Source organism: Chionomys nivalis, chromosome 1 (genome assembly GCF_950005125.1).
Source record: "Chionomys nivalis chromosome 1, mChiNiv1.1, whole genome shotgun sequence".
Lineage (NCBI taxonomy): Eukaryota > Metazoa > Chordata > Mammalia > Rodentia > Cricetidae > Chionomys > Chionomys nivalis.
Genome location: NC_080086.1, coordinates 163,487,190 through 163,499,720, shown reverse-complemented (window position 1 = coordinate 163,499,720; position 12,531 = coordinate 163,487,190). Strand labels below are relative to the sequence as shown.

The following is a 12,531-nucleotide window of genomic DNA, read 5'->3' as shown; positions in this document are numbered from 1 at the left end:
ATGAGCTATCCTGGTATAGGAGCCACGTCTAAACGTGAAATACGAAATTCATTTATATCACACACACATATACACACAGCCATACGTGCAGCTGACAAGTTATCTCTTGCACCTTTGTTCTGACTTCAACCATCATCTGAGGTCAGGCTTGGGATTTTTCACTTGTGTTAGGTGAAACGTTTCAGATTCGGCAGCATTTTGAGTTTTGGATTAGAATACAGGCTGCTCAACCTGTATTCTTGATAGCTCAGCCAATGCTTGTTAAAAAGCTGTTCCCTCCCTCCCTCCCTCCCTCCCTCCCTCCCTCCCTCCCTCCCTCCCTCCCTCTCTTTCTCTCCCCTCCCTTTCTCTCCCTTTCTCTCTCCCTCCCTCCCTCTCTCTTTGTGGTAGTGAGGATTGAACCTAGGATGGAATCAAATTTAGTTCACACATGCTAGGCCACTGAGCTACATTCTACTTTCTGTTTGGAGACAAGGCCTTGCGAAGTTAGTTTCCCAGGCAGGTCTCAAACCTATGGATCACTGGTGCTACTAGGCCTCCAGGCTCAAGTTGTTTCCTTGAGGTAGTCTTTCTATGGAGCTCCCTTGGTAGTCCCAGAGCTCACTATGGTGGGCCACAGAGCTCTGCCTGCCTTCACCTCCTGTGTGCTGGAATTCAAGGTGTCTTCCTTCACCACAGACCCTGGTTTCATTTCCTGACTTTGTGAGGGTGGTATGAATAGTCTGAGGGAGGGGGAAAATGACTTGGATTTTGCAATTTCCAAAATCTTGAGTGGTGGGACCACCACCCAGGAGCATCATGGGTTACTACCTTTGTTTTTTTTTTTTTTTTTTTTAAATATTTATTTATTTATTATGTATACAATATTCTGTCTGTGTGTATACCTGCTGGCCAGAAGAGGGCACTAGACCCCATTACAGATGGTTGTGAGCCACCATGTGGTTGCTGGGAATTGAACTCAGGACCTTTGGTAGAGCAGGCAATGCTCTTAACCTCTGAGCCATCTCTCCAGCCCCATTACCTTTGTTTTGAAGAGAGGCTCTGGTTCTATGGTGGGAGTTGGTGCTTGCTAGGTCAGATGCCGTCTTCTGATTCTGCCTTGTCTCCTGGCTCTCTCTGGCAGGTGTTACACCCTGGCCTGCTCACTCAAGTGTACATGGATTTACTGCTGATGAAGATTGGTAGCCAAGCCCTGGGTCTTTTACCCGGAGTCAAATGGCTTAGCTTGCCTGAGATTGTGGAGGAATTTGAGAAGCTCATGGTCCAACAGGTGACTCCTTCTCTCAGCTTTAAATAGCATCTACCATAGTTCTTCTGAGCAGGTGAACGGGTAGGTCATTTCCCAGCGTGTTCACAGAGCGTGAGAGCTGTTAGTCAAGGTGGGTACTGCTAGCTGATGCAACAAAGAAGGGCCCAGTCCACCAGTTTCATACAGGTAGGCTATTTCTTGCATATTCTCAGGTAACTTGAGGGAAGAGGGAGCTCTTCTTTGGAGTGGTTTTAGGACCCATTTTCTCTGCAAGATTGGCCCAGTCATTAAACTGGAAAACCAGAGCCTGTGCTATCACCACAGAGGCTAAGGAATAGAGACCAAAAAAAAAAAAAAAAAAGAAAATTGAACCTTGACATTTTTTATTTTACATTTTATTTATTCTTGTGTGGTATATGGAGGTGGGGAGGCATGTGTGTAGTGATGGGGTGAGCAGGCCTGCTTTTCGTCCCACCCGGTTCCCACACCGCTAGCTTAGCCCTGGAAATAATAACACGGAAACTGTATTCTTTTAAACACTGCTTGGCCCATTAGTTTCAGCCTCTTATTGGCTAATTCTCACATCTTGATTAACCCATTTCTAATAATCTGTGTAGCACCACGAGGGGGTGGCTTACCAGGAAAGATTCAGCATGTCTGACCTGGTGGCTGGCTCCATGGCATCTGACCCCGAGAGGAGAGGCATGGCGATTGCCTCACTTCCCTCTTCCTCCCAGCATTCTGTTCTGTCTACTCTACCTACCTAAGGGCTGGCCTATCAATGGCCAAGGCAGTTTCTTTATTAACCAATGAAATCAACACAAAACAGAAGACCCTCCCATATCACATATGCATAAGTCAGAGGACTTTTTTTTTTTTTAAAGAAAGATTTATTTATTTATTATGTATACAGTGTTCTGTCTGTATGTTTGCCTGCATGTCAGAAGGGGACACTAGATCTCATTACAGATGGTTGTGAGCCACCATGTGGTTACTGGGAATTGAACTCAGGACCTCTGGAAGAAGAGTCAGTGCTTTTAACCTCTGAGCCATCACTCCAGTTCCCAGAGGGCACTTTTGAGGAGCCAGTTCTCTCTTTCCTCAGGGTGAGTCTTTGAGACTGACACTCCCATGGCACCAAGTATTTTTGCCCACTGAGCCATTTTACTGGCCCAGAATTGAATCTTTAAATTGTGCTTTATTTAGAGAGCCTGTGATTTGAGAAAGTAATAGATAACATCTTTTAAAGAAAGACCTGCCTTATGCATTTTCTCCAGTTAGCAGGCTTTATAGGGTGGCTGGGAGCGGGAAACAAAGGCAGTCACTCATCCCAGAGCTCAGTCTTGCCCTTCTAGGCAGTCTGTTGGCTGTAGTTTTGAGATGGTGCCTCTCTGGCGCTTGTCACTTGCGCTCTTCCCCAGTTCCATCTCCATAGTTGGTGTGGAATGGTGCAGACATGGAAGATGTAAGAGATTTTATGGACTGGCTAAGAGGTGGGAAAATCTCTTCCTTCCAGCCTGCCAGCCAGAGAGCACTTAGGAAATGCAGTCTCTCTTTGTGCCTCAGGGTAAAATGAAACTAAGTGGGTTATATTAACTCTCACCATCAGAGGCTGAACTCTAGAGCAAGAAGACTCATTAGCATTGTTTTACTTTGTTTTTAGAGCTAATAGAGTAGACAAGGACCTTCTCCCTGTTGGAGATCCTTAAGGGCATTTGTTTAAGTAGCCAGACTTGGTAAACTTGCATTGTAGGTGCCTGGGTCTTCAAGTGGACATCTGTACTGGCTCCCTATTGGGTGGCTCAGGTATGGCCAGGGTTTCGGATGCTGTGCACCAAGACTTCATATTTATCTTTGAATATTTTTAAGTTCCAGGCACTCATTTTGATGTTTCGAAAGTATTTGGGTTCCTGGTGTGGTGGCTCAGACCTGTAATCCCAGCACTCAGGATCAGAGGCAGGCATATGTCTGTAAATTCAAGTCCAGCTTAATCCAAGTGTGTTCCAGGAAGCTAGGTCCTATTTCAAAAACCAAAGACGGACAATAAAGCAAGTGTTTGGGCTGTTGGAATAAGTAGAGCCTCAGTGAATCTTTACCAACGGTTCTGAAGACTGAGCCTGGGGTAGACAGGGATTCTGCTCATTGATGTCTTTCCACGGTAGAAGGAGCTAGGGTCTCAGGCCTTGTGTAAGCATGCTTCAGAGCTGCATCCTCAAGACCTAATCACTACAAAGCCCTTCTTGGCTATACCATTACCTTGGAGACTAGGATTTCAAAGAGGAATTTGTGGGGACTGAGAGGTGTGTAGAAGGGTGATACGGCATCTAGACCAGATGAGCTTGGCTTCCTATCCTGGAGTATTGCAAGTTTGATGAAAAGGCTTAAAACAGAGAAAATGGCTTCTAGTCTGACCACTGTCTTCATTTTGACTCCTGGCTTCACCTCCCTTCTGAGCTTCAGCTCCATCAAAAGCCTGATAGGCGTCAGGGCCCCATCTCTGGAAACTCACATCCCCATGTCTTATACATTTGTTTACCCAGCTTCTCGCGGCTAACCCTGACCGACAGGTGCCGCACATTGCAGGCCAGGGTGTGTGTCTAAGAGCCTGTGACTACTCATTTGTTTTTTGTTTTTAAAGATTTATTTATTAATTATGTACACAGTATTCTCAGTATTCGGTCTACATGTATGTCTGCAAGACAGAAGAGGGCACCAGATCTTATTACAGATGGTTGTGAACCACCATGTGGTTGCTGAGAATTGAACTCAGGACCTTTGGAAGAGCAAGCAGTGCTCTTAACCACTGAGCCATCTCTCCAGCCCGTGACTACTCATTTGTGTAGTCAGGTCACAGTTACTACACTCTCAGGAGCGAGGGGTCTCAGGCCACATGGGTGCCCAGCACTCTGTAAGACTTGATGGTGTGGTAGAGGAAGGGAGGGGGCACCAGAGGAGGTGGATCTACAGAGAGGAGCGGGAGCCAAACCGTGACCCACCTGGTGTCATCCTCCAGAGCAGAGGTTTCAGGCCGGAGAGATGGTGCAGTGGTTCAGAGTACTTGCTGCTCTTGCAGAGGATCCACCTGCCCTGTGTAACTCCAGTTCCGGGAGACCTGGCCGCCTCTTCTGAGCTCTGTGGATAACAGGCGTGGTACACATGCATACATGCACACAAAAGACTTATAAAACAAATCTTATTTGTTTGTTTGTTTGTTTTTGAGATAGGGTTTCTCTTTGTTGCCCTGGCTGTCCTGGAACTTGCTCTGTAGAACAGGCTGGCCTCGAACTCACAGAGATCCACCTGCCTCTTACCTTCCAAGTGCTGGGATTAAAGGTGTATGCCACCACTGCCCAGCAAATTTTTTTAAAAAAAATTTCAAAAGACTGGATGTCACTGTTCACATAGCATGGATAGAGTCAGACAGATTCGGAGAAAGGTTGGGAAGTTTATTAAAATGTAAATGGGGCTGGGCAGCCGGGCAGTGGTGGCACATGCCTTTAATCCCAGCATTTGGGAGGCAGAGGCAGGTGGATCTCTGTGAGTTCGAGGCCAGACTGTTCTACAAGAGCTAGTTCCAGGGCAGGCTCCAAAGCTACAGAGAAACCCTGTCTCGAAAAATCAAAACAAACAAACAAACAAAAATAAATGGGCTGGGCATTCAACTGTGGCAGTTGCTCCCGTAGGTTGAGGGCAAGGCTGTCCCTGTGTGGAAGTAGCTGCAGCACATTGGTCATAAGGGGAGGAGAGGGCGAGCAGGCTAGGCTAGTTGGGCACTGAGGGCACTAAAAAGAGCCATGGAGTCAGATGGACATCCAGCAGCTGCTGTGAAGGGAGCCCAGATCTCATCCTGGGATCTGGTCTGCCATGGAGGAGTTCATGTGTGTCCACGCTAACTCTTCTTTCCTCCGACTCTGCAGATAGACCTGCGTTATGAAGCTCGGAATCTAGAACACTTTCAGCACAACTTTGAGAATATGACATCTGTGAAATTCCCCACCCCGCTGCACCCCCTAATCACGAGGGATATACTGGTGGAAACATATGAAGTAAGAACTTGGTTCTGCTGTCACTCATAGCTGGCTGTCCCCACAGAGACTTCATGATGGAGAGAGAATATGCTTCTCATATGGAAAACTGGGAGAGGGTTGAGAGTGGTAGAGGCCTTGCCCAGCAAGTGCAAGGTCCTGGGGTCCATTCCTGGCACTGCAAAAAATGAGCCTACCATGCGCCTAAACTCTGGGAGGAGCCGGAGGAAGAGGCGGAATGGAGTGAGCTGGTCCCGAGAGCTGCAGGTAGCCTCAGGCTTCTAGAATTGAAAACTTACTCAGCTGTCCTATTAGGTGGTGACCTCATGGCACTGTCCCAGGAAGACGTGTTTGGCAGAGGACGTGTTCAGCAAGCATTTGCCTTAGCTGCCCCCTAGACCTGTCTCGTTAGGAAACGGTGATAGCATCCAGGGGCTTGTTTCCTAGCTGTGTAGCTCTGAGCCCGCTCTTAGGCTCGCTGGGCTTTCTAAATAAAATTTGCTCCGTCTCAGTGGATTGCCTTGACAAAGAGAACCAAGTGTTGATTTGCTAGTTGTCCATTCTGGCTCTCCTGTCCCTTTCCTGCTGGAGCTCCAGCCCGTCTCTGTTGGATGATTCCTTTCTTGTTTTATCTTGCTTTGAGACAGCCTTACACATTCCAGGTTGGCCTTAAACTGTCTGTGTAGCCAACGATGACCTTACACCGCTGTCCTTCCTGCCTCTGCCTCCCACCACGCCTGACACTTGACTCGCTCTCAGCACCGGCTCCTGTCTTTTCCCAGGGCTAAGCATTGCTTTCCTGTTAGTAGCAGTCAATGGCTGCAAACCCTTGGGCATTTCTTTTGAGAAGTATAGGAAGGAAATGTAAATAGATCAAAACCAGTGTATTAGTGAAGGATTTATAGGGGCTCTGGGATCAGCTTCTGGGTCCTCTTGCTGTCTGAGGAAGAGTGGCGTGGCCAGCAGGTTAAAGCTGTCTCCCTGCTGTCTTTAAGGAGAGTGTCCCGGTGTCCAGCTACCAGCAGGCAGGAATTCCTGACGACCTGAAGAGGAGGATTGCACAGCTGGGGATCAACATGCTTTTGAAGATGGTGAGCTGGAAGCCCCGGATGTTGCGGTTTAGTACATGGGCAGATTGCGTAAGGGAAAGTGCAGAGGGCTCTGCCAGGCATTGGCTGGAAGGGCCAGCCAAGTAGAGAGCTGCAGGTTGAGAACATCAGCTGAGTGAAGTCCCCCAAATGCTCCTGTGACCCGAAGCTTGTGCTGAGCCCTTGATCTGTGGTGTGCATTCATGTGCTGTGGAAAGAGTGGTAAGCGTACAGTGTAAATCAACAGCAGTTATGATACTGCAGGTGTGTTAGATACTGCTTCATTCATTCGTTCATTCGTTCAGTATTTGTGGAGAACCTGCTGCATGCCAAGTGCTGAGTTAAGTGTTGGACTTACTAAAACAGGCCGGACTACAGGGTAAACCAGTGGGGAAGAAGCACATGCCATTGAGGGCCTGTGCTCAAGGATGAGCTTGAAGGGACATTTTGTGGACCCTGGGCTTCACTCAGGAAGTGATTCTACTCCATCTGGGATGGGGAGGCTGAGTTACCAACATGAAGACAAATGGTGGGACTTGTCTGGAGACAGCAGCCTGTGTCCAGGGTGTGTGTGCTGGGAGACGTGAAGGCACATCGTGACGAATAGCTCGGAATCAGGACTTCAATCCGTGGGCAAGGAGTTCATCCGCTAAAACCTTTTCTGCAGGTACCCAGTGGTGCTAGGCCGGGAGGGTGGACGCAGACCTGACTGGTGCAGTCTCTTCCAGATATTTGTGGATAACTTTGTACATGGAGACCTTCACCCTGGGAATATCCTGGTCCAGGGTGCTGATGGATTGTCCCCAAGCCTGGAGACTCAACAGCAGCAGGTGAATGTCCGTGACACACTGGTGGCTACCATAGCACCTGCCCTGTGCCCCCTGCGCCTGGTGTTGTTGGATGCTGGCATTGTGTCAGAGTTGCAGGCTTCAGACCTGAGGAATTTCCGGGCAGTTTTCCTGGCTGTAGCACTGGGGCAGGTGAGACTCCTTGGGGTTGGCCCTTTCTGGTGAAAGCCCATGGTTGCCAGGATGCTGTGGTTGGACACGAGTGAGTGTGTATGGGCACTGACAATGTGCTGGTTCTCAGGCTTGGCAGCTTAAGGTTGGCACCCTTAGTTGGGAAGTCATTTTTCTTTCCTGCATTGTGGAACTCCAGTTTCTCTTACTCTCAGCAAAATTGTTGGCATTGTAGGGACAGGACGCTAGCTTTAAGAATTTTTTATTTATTATTTTGTGTGTGATGTGTGTGTGAGTGCAGGTGAGCAAGAGACATGGCGTACGCCGGACGGGCAGAGGACACTTTCAGGACAAGAGTGCCGTGCGCCTGCTCTGCTCTCCAGCCGCTTTTCCTGTGTACCTCAGGGCCACAGAGTAGCTGAGCTCATCCTGCATCATGCCCGGGCCAATGAGTGCAAGGACGTGGAAAGGTTCAAGGCTGAGATGGCTACACTGGTGACCCAGGCCAGGAAGAACACCCTCACACTGGAGAAGGTAGGTAGGCTCCGAGCGCTTGGGCAGAGCTGAGCTCACACGAAGGTCCACTTCATAGGGAACCTACAAAGAGTAGGTTTTTTGGGGGTGGAGTTGAGATGGGTGTTTTTTTTTTTTGTGTGTGTGTGTGTGTAGCCCTGACTGTCCTGGAACTTGCTCTGCAGACTAGGCTAGCCTGGAACTCAGAGATCCGCCTGCCTCTGCCTCCCAAGTACTGAGATTAAAGACGTGTACTAGCACTGCCCTGCAGGCGATAGAGTTAAAAAAAAAATATGTGTTGTTCTCACATCTTCTAAGAAGCTCAAGGGACTGACTGAAATCATAGGCTCCTTGCTAGCAGAATCCCTGATTTATTCAGGGATTAGCTGTTGTGGAGACACCTACACATGCAGGGGAGGCAGCATCCCAGAGATGTACCATGAGCCTGTGCCCCTTGTTTGGCCTGACCCAGAGTGCATGGTGCACTCACGCTTCGTTAACTTGCTGTCTTTGTCAAGTTGGTGGCCTACATTAGCAGGACAGCCCTCACAGAGTGGCCACCAGTGATGCTGACCTGGTTTATGTAGATGGTTACTAATCACATACACACATGTGCATGCATATGCGCACATGCACACTCACACACATGCTTGCCTCAACTCATGTCTACACCAGGCAAGCCTCTGTCTCTGCTACTGAGCTACACCCTCATCTGTTTACTTGGGAACGTTCTGAGTGTGACGGATGGGGAGAAGGGTGGAGTGAACATGACTCTGAGGCTTCTTTTGCAGGCATTTGTGACCAATATGGTAGTGGAGCCAGATCGGTGTTATAAGGAGGCTGCTTATCGCTTCCTGGCTGCACAGCCCCAAAATAACCACACAGAAAACTATATTATTTAAATCACTGCTTGGCCCATTAGCTCTAGCTTCTTATTGGCTAACTCTTACATATTAATTTAACCCATTTCTGTTAATCTGTGGCACCATGTGACTGTGGCTTACTGGCTAAAGTTTCAGCATGTCTGTCTCTGGCAGGGCTCTATGGCTTCTCCCTGACTCCACCCCCTTTTCCCAAGCATTCAGTTTAGTTTTCCCTGCCTAGCTAAGTTCTTTCTTGCTATAGGTTCAAAGCAGTTTCTTTGTTAATCAATGGTATTTACACCATACAGAGGGGAATCCCACATCACCTCCCCTTTTCTGTTTAAATGAAAAGGAAGGTTTTAACTTTAACATAGTAAAATTACATATAAAAAACAGGTATCAAGCAAGAATTATAGTTACAATATTTATATCTACTTTATAACTAAGGAAAACTATAACTATCAATTCTTCAACTTCATCAAAGACCGCAGAAGGATATAATATTACCTAAGTAAACAGGAAGTGCATTGTAAGCAACTTCCAAAACTCTAGAATTGATAGAGACATCTTGCTGCCTGGACATTTACCCAAGGATTTTCTGTACCGTTGGGGCATCCATCTTCAGCCTATAGGCCCATAGTATCTGGCATACTTTTCCATGAAGTAGGAAATTTCAAAGACAGTCCTGAATATATTGGTAGTTTGTTAGTCACTTTCTTCTGTGTCCTGCAGAATGTCTGGCAGACTCTTTCATGAAGCAGGAACCCCGAAGGACCATCTCACCTTTAGGCAAGTTCAGCAGTCATTTCTCTGTGGGTTCTGCATGTTGAGTTCATCAAGCAGTCTAGGCAAGATCAGTTTCTTGCCCAAATGGCTAACAAACACCATAAGAAGCTTCTTCAATGCCCATCATCCTCTTGAAGTAATTGGTGCTGCTAGGAGCAGATGTGTCTCATTGTCATGAAAAATCCTAAGTTATAAAAACATTTTAAATGCTATATTCTATAGTCTTTGGAAGATTTGAAGAATGCCTATCCATCTGAAATACATCTCTGTCCATCTAGAAAATCTAGTTGATATGACTACAAGCTTGACTATTATAGATGATTATCTATTAACCTATATTTCTTAATTATACATTACATTTTTAAATAAGCTGCATAAACACAATACCTTAATCAGAGCAGAAATATACATATAACAAAATTGGCTTTAAATTTGTATCAATAAACCAACATCCATATCAATGAAAATCTCTATAGCATATCCCCCTTTAAATGTAAACAAACATTTATAGACAATATTTGGGAATATGGGTGTAGTTCTCTCCAAACTGCTTCCTGCTTTTTGTTGGGTGAAATAATTTTTGAGGGGTGTTCAAGGCCACCTTTCAGGGAGTCTTGGTCCATTAAACCATATTAGTCTGGAATTAATTCACAGGTTCTCGTTCTTTGTGGAAACAAAAGGAAGAACCTTTTTTCCAAAGTAACATATCCTTAGACTCAAATTTTGAAAACAAGATACCTTTAAAGTATATATGTTGTCTTAGCTTATCAATCCCTAGAATCAAATGTCTCTCTGCATTCAAAAAATTCAAAGAAAAACACTATAATATACGTAATCCAGACTCTCTGTGTACATCCCATCTTTACATAGCTTATTTTACTTTTTCTACAAGTTTAATATTTATTTTATTATCTTTACTCCTTCAATCTATTTCTGTCTGCAGTCTTTTATATTATATTTACTGTCTTTTTACTCTTTTTCTTCTCTCTTCCAAGCCTTTGTACATTTATCCAACTATGACCAATTTAGAGATCTTTTTTATCTGAATCTGTCTTTATTGTGTATCTGTAATTATTTTCTGTCCAGGAGCTCTTAAAATGCTAAACACTTCTTAAAAGCTGCAGCATTACTATTGTATATATGGCCCTGCCTGCTTGCTCCACACAGTCCAACATGGCGGAAGTCTGTTCACTGCTTCTGCAAGCCCTGCACGTGGCCCAGTTCCAAGTATGCAGTGGGCCATGTTGAGCCTTTAAGCAGTTTAGCACTCTGTTCACAAAACCCATTTAAATGCGCCATAGCCAGACCTCGTCAGAGTTTGCACTGGCAGCGTGGCCCAGGAACTTGCGGTTTCAAAACAGTGTGCCTTTTTTCTGCTACCGCTGAGTCAGGAAAACCTCTTAAAGGAGGCATGCCTCTGCTTGCTTCTAGCAAACAGAACCCACCCAAGGAAATGCTGCTACCAAACCATGCTTAACTCTGTTCTTTTGTGTCTAGGATTTCTTTTTAAGCTTTCTCGGGTTTTACATGGATTTAGTTGACCACGTGGGTGCCAATTTGTTGTAAGAGCCCACTTGTTGGTTCCTGACTGCTCAGCCCCGAAATAACCACACAGAAAACTATATTATTTAAATCTCTGCTTGACTCATTAGCTCTAGCTTCTTATTTGCTAACTCTTACATATTAATTTAACCCATTTCTATTAATCTGTGCATCACCACGAGGTCGTGGCCTATCAGCAAAGTTTTAGCATGTCTTTCTCTGGCAGCGGTTCCTTGGGTAGCCCCTTTCTCTCAGTGTGTGCACATGTATGAGTGTAGCAGTGGGGAGTGGGGAAGTGGGAAAGGACAGGGGAAGGGAGGGGAAGAAGTGCTTCCGGGATTCTACTGGGCTCTTTTGTTTTCCAGCTTCATGTTTCCAGCCTCCTCTCCAGTGTCTTTAAGCTACTGATGACCCACAAGGTGAGGTGTCATTAAAGAGACTCTTGGGAAGAGGTGGGGAGGGCACAGGGCAGTGGAGTGGGTGCACTGATTTCCCTCAGCTTTTTTGTATATTGATTGTGAATTTTTAATCTTCTGAAGCAGGCCCAGTGGCCTCATGGTCCCTTGAGAACAAAGTCCCTGGATTTGTCAATCTATGTAGTGAGTCTAAGTGCTGTAATCCTTAGACACAGGAAAATGTATTTAAAGACATGGAAAGGGGCCGGGCAGTGGTGGCACAAGCCTTTAATCCTAGCTCTTGGGAGGCAGAGGCAGGCAGATCTCTGTGAGTTCAAGGCAGGCTGGTCTACACTAGTTCCAGGACACAGAGGAAAAGAAAACCAAAAAAACATGGAAAGGGAGAAAGGGTCCAGCCAGATATCACCTCCTTGCCCTCCTTGGCTCGTGTTAATGGTGCTTGGGTGAGGGATGTACCCTTGTTCTTGGTGCCACTTGAAGCCCCAGTGTACCCTCCTGACTGCTAGGAATCCCATGGGCAGCACAGGGGAGGTGCGGGGGTCAATGGCATGGTTGTCCAGGATGTTCAGCTGACTCTGAGGTCTGGGAGGAACTCCTGTTCTCTGTTCCAGGTCAAGCTCGAGAGCAACTTTGCCTCCATTGTGTTCGCCATCATGGTGCTGGAGGGGCTTGGTCGCTCGCTGGATCCCAAGCTGGACATCCTGGAGGCGGCAAAGCCCTTCCTCCTGCAGGGAGGAGGCTTCCTGTGACTGTGGCAGTGGGCACACAGTGAAGGCAGATCCCGAGGGTCTGTCCTTTGGCAGCTGAGACATCTGAAATTGGGATGTGTGGCAGAAACACTACTAATTACCCAGTGACCAAGCCTCAGGGTCTGCTTAAAAAACTTCGGGTTATTTAGGGTATAAAGGGAGGGAAGCTGAAACTGGTTCCAGAGTCACCATTTCAGGAAAAATGTCCTGCAGAAGAACAAAAATTACATTTACTTGTTTTGTTTTTCCGTTTTCCTCCCCTTTTTAAAAGTGCGTGCGTGTGTGCATGTGCCTCCTGAGGCCGGAAGAGGGCATTGAACGAATCCTTTGGAGTTTTAGGA

The 12,531-nt window shown here is 46.5% G+C and overlaps 1 protein-coding gene across 3 annotated transcripts in view; it reads left to right on the top strand.

Moving 5' to 3' along the window:
* Positions 1–12,531, top strand: part of Adck2 (aarF domain containing kinase 2) — a 13,899-nt gene extending 1,368 nt beyond the window's left edge. Inside the window, exons 2-8 of one of the 3 annotated variants that reach the window (XM_057772335.1) lie at positions 1,124–1,270; positions 5,167–5,295; positions 6,270–6,365; positions 7,091–7,192; positions 7,727–7,855; positions 11,391–11,444; positions 12,053–12,531. In XM_057772335.1, the coding sequence (XP_057628318.1) occupies positions 1,124–1,270; positions 5,167–5,295; positions 6,270–6,365; positions 7,091–7,192; positions 7,727–7,855; positions 11,391–11,444; positions 12,053–12,190 (795 nt within the window). In that variant the 3' untranslated portion in view covers positions 12,191–12,531. Of the gene's footprint in view, positions 1–1,123; positions 1,271–5,166; positions 5,296–6,269; positions 6,366–7,090; positions 7,343–7,726; positions 7,856–9,429; positions 9,473–11,390; positions 11,445–12,052 lie in introns of those variants that run through there. The other 2 variants (XM_057772326.1, XM_057772343.1) reach the window with 2 other exon arrangements.